The sequence below is a fragment of the Amblyomma maculatum genome, chromosome 2, assembly GCF_055883805.1.
Source record: "Amblyomma maculatum isolate TAMU_Amacu chromosome 2, ASM5588380v1, whole genome shotgun sequence".
Lineage (NCBI taxonomy): Eukaryota > Metazoa > Arthropoda > Arachnida > Ixodida > Ixodidae > Amblyomma > Amblyomma maculatum.
This window is the reverse complement of record NC_139345.1, coordinates 224,450,356-224,466,366: the sequence shown is the minus strand read 5'-3', so window position 1 is coordinate 224,466,366 and position 16,011 is coordinate 224,450,356. Positions and strand designations below refer to the sequence as shown.

Sequence of the window (16,011 nt, the reverse complement as noted above, 5' to 3'; positions counted from 1 at the left end):
TGCTTATGAATTAAGATAATGTTAGTGTTCTTTCATGATTCCAGTACATTCGATGTCATAAGGCATTGCGTATACAGGTTGGCCAGTTTTTCTAGCACAATATCCCTCCGTCCTTCAACAAATCTGTAGTTACCTGATCCTCCCCAGCTACTTTCCCCCTTTTCATAGCTTTAACAAATCTGTAGTTACCTGATCCTCCCCAGCTACTTTCCCCCTTTTCATAGCTTTAACAAATCTGTAGTTACCTGATCCTTCCCAGCTACTTTCCCCCTTTTCATAGCTTTAACAAATCTGTAGTTACCTGATCCTCCCCAGCTACTTTCCCCCTTTTCATAGCTTTAACAAATCTGTAGTTCCCCTTTTCATAGCTTTAACAAATCTGTAGTTACCTGATCCTCCCCAGCTACTTTCTCCCTTTTCATAGCTTTAACAAATCTGTAGTTACCTGATCCTCCCCAGCTACTTTCCCCCTTTTCATAGCTTTAACAAATCTGTAGTTACCTGATCCTCCCCAGCTACTTTCCCCCTTTTCATAGATTTAACAAATCTGTAGTTACCTGATCCTCCCCAGCTACTTTCCCCCTTTTCATAGCTTTAACAAATCTGTAGTTACCTGATCCTCCCCAGCTACTTTCCCCCTTTTCATAGCTTTAACAAATCTGTAGTTACCTGATCCTCCCCAGCTACTTTGCCCCTTTTCATAGCTTTAACAAATCTGTAGTTACCTGATCCTCCCCAGCTACTTTCCCCCTTTTCATAGCTTTAACAAATCTTTAGTTACCTGATCCTCCCCAGCTACTTTCCCCCTTTTCATAGCTTTAACAAATCTGTAGTTACCTGATCCTCCCCAGCTACTTTCCCCCTTTTCATAGCTTTAACAAATCTGTAGTTACCTGATCCTCCCCAGCTACTTTCCCCCTTTTCATAGCTTTAACAAATCTGTAGTTACCTGATCCTCCCCAGCTACTTTCCCCCTTTTCATAGCTTTAACAAATCTGTAGTTCCCCTTTTCATAGCTTTAACAAATCTGTAGTTACCTGATCCTCCCCAGCTACTTTCTCCCTTTTCATAGCTTTAACAAATCTGTAGTTACCTGATCCTCCCCAGCTACTTTCCCCCTTTTCATAGCTTTAACAAATCTGTAGTTACCTGATCCTCCCCAGCTACTTTCCCCCTTTTCATAGCTTTAACAAATCTGTAGTTACCTGATCCTCCCCAGCTACTTTCCCCCTTTTCATAGCTTTAACAAATCTGTAGTTCCCCTTTTCATAGCTTTAACAAATCTGTAGTTACCTGATCCTCCCCAGCTACTTTCCCCCTTTTCATAGCTTTAACAAATCGGTAGTTACCTGATCCTACTCAGCTGCTTTCCCTCTTTCCATAACTTGTAAGGCTTTCTTAACCTCGTCCTTCGTTACTAGCAGAACGTCTGATTGTTCCTCACTACAGCCAATCTTGTTTTTGTCCCGACTACTTTGGCTACTGTACAGGTCCGTATAGAACTCCTCAGCTATCTTGATTATCTTGTCCATGTTAGTAACGACATTGCCCACCTTGCCCCTCAGCCCCTCAGTGCATACATCTGATTATTGCCTATGCTTACCGGTTTTCCTCTACCGGTTTCAGGCTACAATCGTTCTTTAGAGCATGCTCAATTTTCCCCATGTTATATTTCCTTATGTCAGCCACCTTAAGCTTATTGATTAGCTTTGATATCTCTGCCAGTTCTGTCCGGTCTGTTGGAAGGGAAGCTTTCATACTTTGGCGTTTTTTAATCAAATCATCTCCTTAGAGAGTTTACTGGCACCCTCTATAACAATTTTACTGCCTACTTCTAGTGTGCACTCAGTAATCATGTCTGCGAGATTACTGAGCATTGCTTCTAGGCTAAAGTCTGCTTCCTTGGTTAAGACTGAATATCTAGTGTGTAGCAAGAGCCTGAATTCTTCTATTTTTCCCCTTCCCACTAATTTGTTATGATCTGTTCCATTCCCTCTTCAAATCCACATTAATTTGATGCCTTACTATCCTGTGGTCATTGCATCGAATCTTTCCAACATCCTGCACAATTCCAGGGTTAGAACCCAGTATAAAGTCAGTTTTATTCTTAGTCTCACCATTGTGGACAACCAGTTGCCTTCCCTTTCACCGCGGCCATTCACCACCACCCCAGCGAGCGTCATGGCAGTGCTGGCTGGGAGAGGATGTAAATACCTCCCCTTGGGGGAAGGAGACCCAGCGATGGGTGCGCCACTCAAAAGTCTATGCGGGTTCCCACGAGAAGACAACACGGCAACGACGGAGAGCTTCTGAATCCAGCCGGTACTGAGAGCAGTCATCTCTCGACGCCTCTCCCGGCAAATTCCGGGGGATAGTAGGCACGGAGTACACGGCACACACGGGAGGTCCCGTCGTGCACAACTGCCCGTCTTCTGGTTCCCAACAGCAAAGCAACCGGTAAATACTGCACGCTCTCGCCGTCTCCCGCAGCAGACACCGTAGGATGGCTATGTATGCCGTTCTCCGAAGAATGCGGTGCGCACGGGAGATGCCGGCCGCCATATTCTCGGCGTGTGCAGATGTCCGCTGCAGAAGTCGCACCCCCATTTTCCAGCCGGTGAGTCAGAAGTTCTTCTTACGTAGCCTTGCCCTTCCAAGGAAAACCTTGTTGATGTATAGCTAGCCGGCATGCCTTGTATTATTTGCAAGTGCAATAAATAGCATTCCAGTATTAACTATGTGTCGTGGCCTTGATCGTCCTTTTGTTTCCTCCGCGGGTTGCTAGTGAGGACACTGCATCCGCGGAGTGGCGGCAGGGCGGAAAACTGCTCCCCGCAAACCCCCACACCGTTAGGGTTTTTCCATGTCCACTTCTGGTTCTTCCATTTGCTAAAGGTAGTCATGATTCGTAAGTTACTGCGTTGAGCAAACTCAACTAATGCCTCGCCCCTGCTATTTCTTAACCATAACGGTATACTTGACTTAACCCTTTGACCGTTTTGCTGTATGGGTACTGTGGAGAGATTCCGTCCCATGGCGTTTTTGCCATACGGGTACAGCGCTAAACGCATAGCATTTTAAAAAATTTGACACTGGGGGTGAATATTTTTCGGAATATTCGAAGGTCAAAGGGTTAATGCTTAATTTAATGCCACAGTCGCCCATTGCTTGGTCTCCAGCTTGCTCTCTGCCTACCTTGGCATTAAATTGCCCATCAGTACAGTATAATGTGCTTCTACTTTCCCCACTGCCAATCCTACACCTTTGCAGAAGCTTTCGAATGCTTGGTCATCATGACTACATGTAGGTGTGTATGCTTGTACAGCCTTCAGTTTATACCGCTTGTTAAGTTTAATTACGATTCCTGCCACCCTTTCGTTAATGCTATAGAGCTCACCTATATTATCAGCTATATCCTTATTGACAAGAAAACCTACTCCTAGTTCTCGTCTCTCCGGGGTAAACCTTAATAACACGGTACATGCCCGCCCTTCAGTACCGTATATGCCTCATTTCGCCTCCTAGCCTCACTAAGCCCTACAATGTTCCGTCTGATACCCTCTAGTTCTTCTAACAGCACGGCTAAAGTAGCCTTGCTTGCTAGGGTTCTAGCATTAAATGTTGCCAGTGTCAGTTTCCAATGGTGGCCTGTCTGGAGCCAGAAATTCTTAGGACCCTCCGCTGCATCACAGGTCTGACCGCCGCCATGGTCAGTTGCTCCGCAGCCGATGGTGACTGAGGGCCAGGAGTCATTAGGCTATTCAAGGGAGGTTGCGGCTAATTACTGCACCAGATGGCCAAGTCCTGTTCTAGTGAAGGAGTGCGTTGCCGGAGGTGTGCACCGGCATCAGGTTTGTTTATGCTTGTTTATGCATAAACAAGCTTGTTTATGCAATTCCATCTTATACGGATTTTTTTCTTTACAATTTGGTGCAGCACCAGGATTCAAACCAGTCCTCCTGCATGCGAGGCAGATGTTCTACCTCTATGCCACAGCTGCCTAGAATCAACTAAACTTCAAGACTGCCCAAGTAAAACAAGTTTTGGGGCTGGTGGACCACATCCTTGAGTTGTGAGTGCAGCGCTTGTCTGTGCTTCACACGTTTCCCCCTTAATGCGATAGTCTTTCCTTGCTCCAGTTCTTGAAGAATGCCTCTTGACAAATACTCTACGACAACACCGCCACAGGATATCACACCACATTTGCATAAACTGGCAATTACCAATTCCTATTTTTTTTCATCAAATTATTTCAGAATAGAATGCTCTGCTTATCACCATCACTCAACAATTCAAGTTTAACGCGCAGTAGTAAGCTTCGCCTTTCTTGTTCTAATTTTTGTCATTTTTTTCCTGTTGATCCCCGTAGGCTGTTCTGTTGTGTTCACTGCTCCCACTTGGGCATGCTGTTGTACTTGCAGCATTTTTTTTTTTTTCATAGCAAAAAAAAAAATATAAATGCTCTGTGAGTGCAATCTCAGCACTAGACAAAAATGAGACTGACCACTTTCTTGAATGCCCGCTGCCGTTGGCCACTTGGGGGAGAATGGCTGCTGTCACCACTGGCCCAGCGCCTGCACAGAATGCATTCACTTCACTATGCAGGGCACGCACCACCGGAGAAAACGCAAGGCCGTTAACAAAGTGCTAAAGAGCAGTCCTAAAATGGATTTCCACAGGTCAAATGAATTTCCGCATTTCTTACTGATAGGAAACAATATGTAATCTTTAACGAACACACCTCTGACATTTTAACAGTAGATTCCGGCGTTCCCCAGGGATCGATACTTGATCCTCTCCTTTTCTTGATGTTTATTAATAACATTGTCTGCGATATCCCAGTTAAAATCAAACCTTATGCTGGTGATTGTGTGATTTACTCTATTACTCTAAAATTCATAGTATAACTGATAAATGCCTGTTAAAGCTCTTCAAGATATAGCTGCATGGTGTGAGTCCTGGCAAATGGCAATTAATTTTCAAGAAACCGTTTCTATGACAATCACACATAAGCAAAATCCTTTGATATTTGTATACACTATTAACGATAGCCATCTCCCTCAAGTCATCATCATCATCAGCCTGAATATACCCACTGCAGGGCGAAGGCCTCTCCCATATTTCTCCACTTAACCCGGTTCTTTGCTAGCTGCATCCACTTGACCCCAGCGAACTTTTTAACCTCATCCGCCCACCTAACTTTCTGCCGACCCCTGCTACGCTTTCCTTCTCTTGGAATCCAGTTTGTTACCCTAAGCGACCATCGGTTATCCTCTCTTCGCACTATATATCCTGCCCATGCCCATTTCTTCTTCTTAATTTCCACTAGAATGTCGGTAACTTGAGTTATTTCTCTGACCCACTTTGCCCGCGTCCTATCTCTTAATGTTACCCCTACCATTTTTCGTTCCATAGCCCTCTGGGTTGTCAACTTAAGTAGAACTCTCTTGGTTAGCCTCCACGTTTCAGCCCCATAGGTGAGTACAGGTAAGATGCAACTGTTGTATACTTTCCTCTTGAGCGATACCGGTAAGCTGTTAGTCATAATCTGCGAGTGCTTGCCAAATGCGCTCGATCCCAATCTTATTCTTCTTGTTATTTCCTTTTCATGGTCCGGATCTGCGGTTACTACCTGTCCTAAGTAGACATAATCGCCTACTACTTCCAGTACTTCGCTTCCTAATGTAAACTCGTGTCCCTTCCCGAGGCTGTTGAATATTACCTTAGTCTTCTGCATATTGATTTTCAAGCCTACCTTTCTACTTTTCCTGTCTAGGTCATTAATCATTATTTGCAGTTCACCCCCGAGTTGCTTAGCAAGGCAATGTCATCAGCAAATCGCAGATTACTGAGGTATTCTCCATCTACCCTTATCCCTAACTGCTCCCATTCCAAGTCTCTGAATACTTCCTCTAAGCAAGCTGTGAATAGTACTGGGGAGATTGTGTCTCCTTGCCTAACACCTTTCTTTATGGGAATTTTGTTACTTTCTTTATGCAGAACTATGGTTGCTGTGCAGCCACTATATATATCTTCCAGCACTTTCACGTACGGCTCGTCTACCCCCTGATTTCGCAATGCCTACATCACCGCCGATGTTTCAACTGAGTCAAATGCTTTTCCGTAATCAATGAATGCTATGTATAAGGGCTGGTTATATTCCGAGCATTTTTCTATCACCTGATTGATGGTATGGATATGATCGATAGTAGAGTACCGTTTCCAAAAACCTGCTTGATCCTTTGCTTGGTTGCAGTCTAAGGTTGTCCGGATTCTATTAGCGATTACCTTAGTAAATACCTCATACGTAATAGACAGTAAGCTGATTGGTCTGTAATGTTTAACGTCCTTAGAGTCCCCTTTCTTATGAATAAGGATAATGTTTGCATTTTTCCATGGTTCCGGTACCATCGATGACACCAGGCACTGCGTGTACAGGGTGGCATGTTTTTCTAGCACGATATCCCCACCCCCCCCGTCTTTTAGCAAATCTGTAGTTATCTGATCCTCTCCAGCTGATTTCCACCTTTTCATAGTTTCTAATGCTTTCTTGACCTCGTCCTTCGTCACTGGTGGAACGTCTGACTGTTTTTCCCTGCCGCTAATCTCGTTACGGTCCTGACTACTTTGGCTACTGTAGAGATCTGTATAGAACTCCTCGGCTACTTTGACTATCTTGTCCATATTCGTGATGACGTTACCCGCCTTGTCCCTTATCGCATGCATCTGGTTTTTGCCTATGCCTAATTTCTTCTTTATTGCTTTAAGGCTTCCCCCGTTCTTTACAGCATGTTCACTTCTTTCCATGTTATACTTCCTTATATCAGCCACCTTGCGCTTATTGATTAGCTTTGATATCTCGGCCAATTCGATCTGGTCTGTTGGATTGGAAGCTTTCATACTCTGGCGTTTCTTCATCAAATCTTTCGTCTCCTTAGACAGCTTGCCAGTATCCTCTCTAACTATCCTACTGCCTACTTCTACCGCACACTCAGTAATGATATCTCTGAAGTTATTGTTCATTGCTTCTAGGGTAATGTCGTCATCCTCTGTTAGAGCTGAGTATCTATTCTGTAGCGAGATCCTGAATTCTTCTGCCCTTCCCCTCACCGCTAATTTGTTGATCTCTCTCAAGTGAAAGCTTATAAATATTTCTGGCTATGGATTACCAGCGACCTCAACTGGTCTAAACACATTGGTTGTGTAGCTGCAACTGCAATCTTTAAACTGTTCTTTTTGAGATGCACTCTAAAGCTTTCTATTCCTTCAGTTCGTCTTGTTGCCTATAAATCAATTATCCTTCCATCTTTAGATTAGCCTCCATTATCTGGGGCCCTTATACTAAATCTAATATTAATATGGTAGAAAAAGTACAGAGAAAGAGGGTAAGGTTTATTTACAACTGCATATTTAAGAAGAAATTAGCGCTAACACTTGGACGAGGACAGAAAAAAACACACACGACGATTGACAAGTGTTAGCGCTAATATCTTCTTAAATATGCAGAAACAACTAGCCCGACAGCATGCAATCCTGAACTTTATTTACAACTGCTTTAGGCAAACTTCAGTTAGTGAGTTATTAACTAGAGCTAACTTGCCATCAATCAGTCAAAGAAATCGTCTCAATCAACTAAAGTTCTTATTTCAATTAATTAAAGGGCACTACAAAACAGACTTTTTCGAAATAATCTCCTCAATCGGATATACAACTAGGAAAAGGCATGCTTTAATAATAACTCCATTTTAATAACTGTTACTCTTTTTTTACGAAAATGGTAACTGACTGGAATAAGACAATGAAGTTCTGCAACCACCCCTCCTTCGGTATAGTGTTTTATTAGGATGCTGTTTTGTTACATGTTTTGATTCAACCTGCCAATGTTCGTTTGTACATTGCCATTGTCCTATGTCTGATATTTTGTTTCCCCCTCTGCTAAAATCCCAAAATATAGGATTCCAGTACCTTTAAATAAATAAATAAATAAGTAAATAAAGGTGACTTCACTAGCATCAAATCTCCTTTTCCTATTTGCATTTCATTTGATGACAACACACAGTGTGCCTCATCCAGAAAGTGCTGCACAAAAGAACCAAAACCAGCAGTGAAAAAACACTAAACAGACTGCATGTGAATGCAACAGCTCTTTTCCCAAAGGCTCAGGAAACCGCCAGCTCTAACTGCATCCTTCACTAAGTTTGACAGAACAACAAGGCCTCACAACATCGAGCACTATGTGCCCACTTGACGAAACTTGTGGTTCCTTACTGGAATTATAAGTGGTTCCCACTTGAAACACAGTGGCTACTAGTTTTCAATCCCAAATAAGCTACATAAGCTGCTCTTGTAACAATGAAAATGTAAGCAAATTCAGTGATACACCACAGAAATCAGTTTATTTTATAAACGGGTAAATTAACTTCTCTGCAATCCCACACTTTTCCACAGCTCAAAATTCTTCATGCAGCTCCTATACAAGCTGGCTGGCTATGAAGAAGCACAACTTAGCCAGGGGCCAGCTCTCAAAGCATTCGTTCCATGTAAAATTGGAACATATTAAGACCCGACAGTTTCTTACACTGCTTTCCAGGTGGTGAGAGAAGAGCTGTAGAAAAATCTAATAACAGGTTAGTGCTTGTAAAGCCTCCACTGACAAGCAAAGTAAACAAAAGAAATAATTGCTAAATTTCTAAAAAGCCAAGTAAGTGTGCATGTGCTGATTGTAGTAAACATGCGTCATCAAGACACCCACCACAGTGGTTCAGTTACGGTGCCATCCTGCTGCTGTCCGAAAGGCGAAATAACACTCAAGACATGAGGCTTTTGTGTAAAGCCATGAATTTCTACACTGGAACGCTATGGGATACTTCAAAGCAGAGATTCAAAATAAACCTAATGTCTCTGAACGTACTGCAGGGTACAAGGCATGCCTTTTCACAGTTTTGTGCATGTGTTTATGAGACCTCAGTAATTGGCAAATTAGCCTGGTATTGCAGTTTGAGAGCATTTCACCAACACAAAATTTAATGAATTTTGCCTTTCTCTCCTACAGACACTCGCACTTTTAGATGCTGGAAAAGCAGGAATGTGCAGTATTGCGGATGTAGCAAGAACTCGATAGCGGGCACTGTAAGGGCTTCCCCAGAAAGAGGTCATTTTTGCAGTAATCTAAAAGCATGCCATCCTCAGACAAGAGTACATTCTACTTCAGGACATTAGTTTCTTAGGAGTAAACTCACATTGGTTCCTGAGCCAAATACTAAATACAGGACTGATCAGTAAAAGCCATGAAGAAGCTATGTTGACTTTCATGCCCATGACTGGAACCTTTATGGAGATGCAAGGGACTCGGCATAAAGAAGCAAAAGGAAAATGAAGGAACAAACTTGGGCTGCGGGTTAGAAAGCACACCCTTAAAATGCTCCCTTTCAGCATCTACTGAACGTGTCGGCCATTTTTCAAAACTGAAATGCATTGTTTTGAAAAAAAAAAAACTCGAATGCAATGACGCTCACAATAAGGAGGAGTACCAATCACGGAGATGTTTATTTTTCAAAATATTACCAAGAACTTGGATATTTCTTGTAGAGTTAACATTCTGCCAGAATTATTTACTCGAACAATTTTTCCACGAGTTGAAGGTGATCTGTGAAAAGCATTAAAGTTAGGTCATAACAATAATTAAGCTGCTTACAGTGTGCCTCAGCACTAACCTTGCCATCTCTGTCGGGACACACAAGGTGCAATGCACCTCAATGAAAGGTTTGTATGGCTGCTTTCAATATTAGAAGGCATTAAAATTAGAGGAACACTGCCTCACCACACAAAGGAGGATGCTGTGACTAGCAATCCACAGTGTGGCCCCGCGAAGCTGCAATGTGGCTAACTTTTAAACAAACCTCAAAAGCAACACAAACAATGGAGACAGGCCATTGTCTAGCCACAGGATGATCCGCACAGCCTGTGCTGCTTCATGCACAGCTCCCCTAGAGCAGAGGCTTCCATATTTGGGGGCCTTCCCATGCGCAAACTATACAGAATTTTGTCTCAAGAAATACTGCCATCGAATGCCAGTTGTCGCAAACGAGAGGCAAGCAGCGTGTCCGGTAGGCTGCTCCACCTACCGGACAAATGCCTAACCAAGACTGTCATATTTTGGTAGTGTTACGGTTAGCAGAGCAATGGCTCTTCCTTTTACCTTATCAAGGAGCTGAAACAGCACCTTCAATGAAATGCATAACCTGTCCAGCCGCTGAGCGAAGCTGTTGGTCGCATCTCCAAGCAGGTGCAACCTGTTGTCTCTTCAAAAACTGAACCAATAGGCCACACCAGTTTTTCATGAATTGGGGAGAATTCAGGTAAGTGCCAAAGTTAAATTCCTTCTCAAAGAACATGTACTACATTATGATTTGCGAGTGACATTTCCTCTTGAAAAACAGTAGTTTGCGCACAGGGATGCTATCATTAAAGTGCGGCCTCCAAATACAGATGTCGCTGAACACAAGGTCTGTTCAGTTAGTTTGCCTCTTGCGACTGAAGCTTAATGCAGGCTGCTCACTGTTTCACGCAATAATTCGCCAAGAAAAGGTAACATGGCACTAAGCAATGCTGCCAAACAAAATGCTTATCTCCGTACAACATTCAACATGACCCAGTGCATGGCATCAAATTGTAAGAATGCGAATTAGTCCATCACAGACTTCCGTTACTCTAGTTTCTGCCCTCAGCCACTTTTCCAATGTAGGTATACAAAAGTCACTTGAAGTGCTCTTCCGGGTGAAAATCTTAGCAACAGTTAACAGCTGTGGTCCAGCTGGTACCCGGATATGAACTCTTTCAATTGGAATCTATAGGAATTATTCTCTTTTCAGCTTCTGTGCACAACAGACTCGAAATTACGTAAGTAGCCCTAAACCCAAGTAAGGACCTTCTTCCGATGTTAATGGTACGTTTCCAAACAAAAGAAATGACAACATAAATAAAATGTTAAAGTGAAAAATAAAAACGACACTGACTCTCTACCGGTACCGATAAAATGCAAAGGTGCGACCCAGCCATAATGCGACAATACATTAACGCGCTGTAGAAGAGAGGTGCAACAAAGGAGGCAAGTGACGACATCAGATGAAACCTTCAAGGTCGGAAAATGTCCACGCTGAACATACATGCAGCTGCGTTTCCCGGCGAAGCAAGCCGCTCGTCGCATCATTGTAGTCGCCATCGGCAGAAAGGAGCCAAGGCTGACGGACGTTGCAGGAAAGGTGCCCAAACGCAGTTCACTTTCTAGGGCGGAACCAGGAAGTACAACGGACCGTCGTTTCTATGCTGCTGCTGCCGTGATCAGCTGCACATCTCTGGCACGCGCTGGGAACCGGCGAATAATAACATGCGCAGTGGAGTAGACCTGACGACATCTGCTGAACTTCTGAACTAGGGTCCCTATCTGAACATGTCTGAACTGAACTGCCACTTGAAGACGGCAGGGTATTTTTGCACACCGTGAACGCGCAATCACGTGACACAAAAGTGACGTGAGGCTACTACGTCACTTCTGCGTGTCCTGTCGACGTTTTTTTTTTTGTTTGTTTGTTTGTTTTTTATTCTATTGGGGCAGTGAGAAAAGCGCTTGGCCGTCGGAGCACGGCTTCGAGCTGGCGGAGGGAGAGCATCTAGCCGTCCGCACGCTTTCTTCTGTATTTTTATTTGCCTATAGAGAGTTTTAGAATAGGGGGCCCCAAACTTTTGGGCCCCCAAGCATAAGGTCTCTTCGATTTGCCTGCACCAGCTGCACTAGTTCAAGCAGTGCAGCACCGCCGTCCTCGTTTGCCAGTGCCGCGCGCGCCGTCTGCACTTCTCTCCTCGTTTTGTCAAGTTCTGCACGAGTTCTCGCTCACTCTGCACTCGCTCCAGAAGAGGTGCAGAAAAAAGTGCAGCATGGCGTACGCTCCGCTTGGCCAAGAGCAGACGACGCTGCGCATCGTTCTGCATAGCTTTTGTTAAGTCCGTCTCCTTCAGAACCCGGACGGTTCGCTGCTAACGGATCCGCAAATTATTGCGTATACAAGGTAGTTGGGCTGCATGCTGGTGATTGGCATTTTGTTGATGGAGGAGCGGTATTATATGTGGCCACATATGTAGTGGTACGTGGCCGCGATACGGCACCTTCGCGCGCGTTGGCCTATGTACTATTTTTTTTTATCGCGTTGTGACCTCGGAAGACGGGTAGATGCGAACAGACATCAGTTGCGATCGATCGAGTTTCTGTCGTGCCTAGTGTGTGTGCCACAAGACAGCTTGCGCAGCGACTATGCGACATCAAACTTGTCGCTCACGTACGGAGCACATAGAATGTCTGAGAGCGCAATGAGGTACACGTGCGTCAGCTAGTGCTTTTGGACAGAAGTTCGTGGAAACCAATCAAGCGTCTTGTTAGGCAGTTTTAATTATTTAAACTAGTACTCGTGGCAACTGCTTACAACGTTAATTCTCTCGTACCCAGGCGCATGAATGGCACCTTCGCAGACCATCCGATATAACGATCGTGCGTCGCACGTATTTGGTCAATTGGTGTTAGTCGTTGTCACTTTCCGATCGAGCGCTGTAGGCCTACGGCAGCTGGCTTCGAAACTGGACGTGATCATGTTACAGCACGCGATGCATGATGCGCGCACGCGTCTGCTAGGTTGCAGAGTCCTACACTTGCGTACTCGTTTTGGCAGCTGCCGCCGCACGCCAGTGTCGGAACTGGCACTGCACGTTTACGTGACCACCTGGCACCGCTGCAGCACTTTTCAGAACTAGTGCAGCCAGTGCAAGCCAAATCGAAGAAACCTATAGAGTTCCTTACACTACCTAGAGCATAGAGTTTCTTACTCTTACCTAGAGGGAAAGCTGTGCTGCCGTCTATGGGAGTTTACATGGAGTTTCCAGACGGCCAGTTCAGCCACCATGGGCGCTCAAAGCATCATGGGCCGGAGAGCTACCGAGTGCAGAACTACAACTTTTGGCCAAAACTAATGCAAAGATAAACGTTGTTCTACCGTAAATAATGTCCTAAGATTGAATAGTGTGACTATAAATTGCAAAAAGAGAGAGAAACAGCATGTCAGTGTGAGATTTATCCAATATAAGCGATGGCTCTTGCTCCTATTGGCTTAGTTTTGAGCAGCACAAATACCAATATTTCGCACTTAATAGGCAAACTTTGAAATAAAAAAATGTTATGAAAATATTTATCGTTGTGCAATCACTTAAGAAAGTTTTTAGTGGCATTTCGGGAAACAAAAACCATTTATTGGCGACGTCTGCTTTTGCGCCTTCGCTACTATGGCTTTCGCGGTCTATGTACGCACCTTCAGATGATGATGATGACAAAAAAGAAACATTGCAGTAACGCCACTCCACGTACTCAAGAAAAACTGACTGTCCCGCAACAAGTAGCACACCGGCCCATGATTCTTAGCGCGCCCATGGTGGCTGAAGTGCAGCGCCCTCAGCTTTCCCTCTAGGTAGTGTAAGGAACTCTATGACCTAGAGGGAAAGCCTGGGAAAGCTGAGGGCGCTGGCGCTGCACTTCAGCCACCATGGGCGCGCTAAGAATCATGGGCCGGTGTGCTACTTGTTGCGGGACAGTCGGTTTTTCTCGGGTACGTGGAGTGGCGTTACTGCGACGTTTCTTTTTTTGTCATCATCATCATCATCTGAAGGTGCGTACATAGACCATGGTAGAAGAACAAATGGTAGCGTAACTCCCATAGAAGCCTGCGTGTCGACTCTGAGCGAGGCTTTAGTTTCCCAGCGCCCCCTGCGAACTGTGAGGCACAACAAACACGTGACGTTGCTTGTGACGTCACAGGGACGTGATTTTGGCGGGGAATTTGATCGTCTTGTTACTTATGAACGAAAAACAAGGCCAACAACGACGGAGGCAGAACGATGCTCAGATAAGGCAGAAAAATGGACACCGTAACTGTTCAGCCAACTTGACTTGACATGGATTTCTACAGTTAACTGAAATGTTACGGCATCGTTAACCACCTTATCATAGCATCGTTCTGCCTCCGTCGTCGTTAGCCTAGTCTTTCGTCGCGCGTCATGTAAACGCATTTTGGGGCTTATTTCTTCGGGCACGTTTGTGAACAAGGGCCTTCAAGTGAATTCGGCAAGCACATGGATAGAATCACATGGCTTGAGGCATTTCACTAAGGGCATAAATGAGTGAAGCTGTGCTGCATAGAAAGCCAGGCTTTATTAATTCACGATTACTTACATGGACGCTTCACGACAATGAAATCTTTAAGTGTAGGAAAGCGACCACCGCTCATTCGTCACGGTCTTCATGAAATCCTCGTGATAACAAAATGACCTCAGCGTAGGTCTCCTAACGAGACGCGGTGAGATTATAAAAGGGTAAAAAATATCTTGCTAACAAACAAAGTACATATCAGTGTCAAAGAACAACAAAAACAAACGAACGGAATAACTAACGCTAGCGCTAGAACGCCAACCTGTAAGAGCTTAGGTAAGCAATTCAAATTGGGATTACTAGTATTTAGAAGTTAATGCGGCTGAGAAGTCAAAATATCTACAATATAGCTTTTCTCCAATAAATCTCGCCCTGTTCATGATTCCATTATTTTACTCGCGCTTCATTTGACACTGAGAGGAGTCAGTGTGAGGCTACAAATTTACAACTTAAGCATTTAACATGTTCATGAGAAAGATCCCATTGACAATAGGAGGAACATCACTGTAATAACAGCTAAAGCACGTTCAGCGAACGTTGGTGCGGTAATACGACGCAGTAAGCAAAACACGCAGCAAAGGGAGCGGAACGGAAGGCTTTGAGCAATGCGACACGCATCTTGGGGGCAATAAAATCTCACCTTCACCGTTCAATTAAAACATGCAGCGATACGCCGCTCATGCAGACGTGTATCCGTAAAACAATTAAGCCACCACTTTTGCGACATGCCTGGGAGGCCGAGCCGAACCGCCGAGCTGTGACGCAGCATTGTCCCATCGTCCGGAAATGCGCACATGCAGCGGCAATCAGTTTCTCATCGAGCACACACAGTCTTCGCCTTGCTGTAAAGCTCTACCACAACCAGCATAATAAAATACTGACTGTTTGTTACAGATAGCCCACTCTGTACGCAGCGCGCAACGATGAACGTTGAACCGGGGCCGATGAGTCACCCATCCCGCGGATGAAAAGAGCCGCCATGTCTGAGCTTTGGGCAACTACGCAGCGGATAATAAGTGGCCGAGAGAGGCCGTTAGAAACAAGTTAAAATATTATTAAAAATGTGACACGTTTTTTCTTACGCAAGAAACAAAAACTGTCATTCCTGAGTGAGAATATTATGTTTACTTTCTAGTTCTTTGGAGTTCTGGCAGATCTCATTTTCTGCGCGCTAGTAATTTGCCTCACAGTTCGCAGGAGCCCTCATCATCGAGTTGATGCCGCTGGCAGTAGGCAGCTGCACGCGTTTTCTTCCAAGTTGCGCGACCAGTTGTACCAGGCCGCGGAAACTCAGGGGCACTTCCGTCCCGTCTAATTCTCCCAAGCGGGGGCGAAAGGAGGAAAGAAAAAGCTGGGAGGAGGACTTCTCCCTCGCGCCTAAATTTTCCCCTCGCACTGACGGCGCCGCCGACTGCGCTGCGTGGCTTCGTCCTCGCGTGAACCGCTGCAACCGTTACGACTCCGCTCGTTTTGAATTGGAACCGTTGTCTGCGTAGCCTGGCGCTGTGAATTCTCTGTGTGTTGGCTTATCGGCCAAAGTCGCGATTTTTCGTCGCGGTTCTTTTACTCTGTGCATCTCATTCTTGCTGGCTCTTCGCCCCTTCGTGAGACGAGAGACTTATCTGCGTGCACCTCCCGTTGCGTGGACCCATCTCGTCTGCTGATTGTGCTGGCCATTACAGCCGGCGATATCTGCTGTGTTTCGTGTTGTTGAACTTGTTACCTTCATTTACTGTGGAGAGACGTGCGTTTCGAAGAAGACGGTT

General features: G+C 44.9%; 1 protein-coding gene across 1 annotated transcript in view; it reads right to left on the bottom strand.

Annotated features, from left to right (window-relative positions):
* The window catches only part of LOC146201388 (very long-chain specific acyl-CoA dehydrogenase, mitochondrial-like), a 131,655-nt gene extending 120,151 nt beyond the window's left edge, over nucleotides 1-11,504 (bottom strand). The window contains exons 1-2 of the mRNA XM_084595812.1: nucleotides 11,166-11,504; nucleotides 4,505-4,574 (exon numbers count right to left, since the gene is read on the bottom strand). Of these exons, the coding sequence (XP_084451938.1) occupies nucleotides 4,505-4,574; nucleotides 11,166-11,221 (126 nt within the window). The 5' untranslated portion in view covers nucleotides 11,222-11,504. The remainder of the gene's footprint in view (nucleotides 1-4,504; nucleotides 4,575-11,165) is intronic.
* Nucleotides 11,505-16,011: the final 4,507 nt, after the last annotated feature.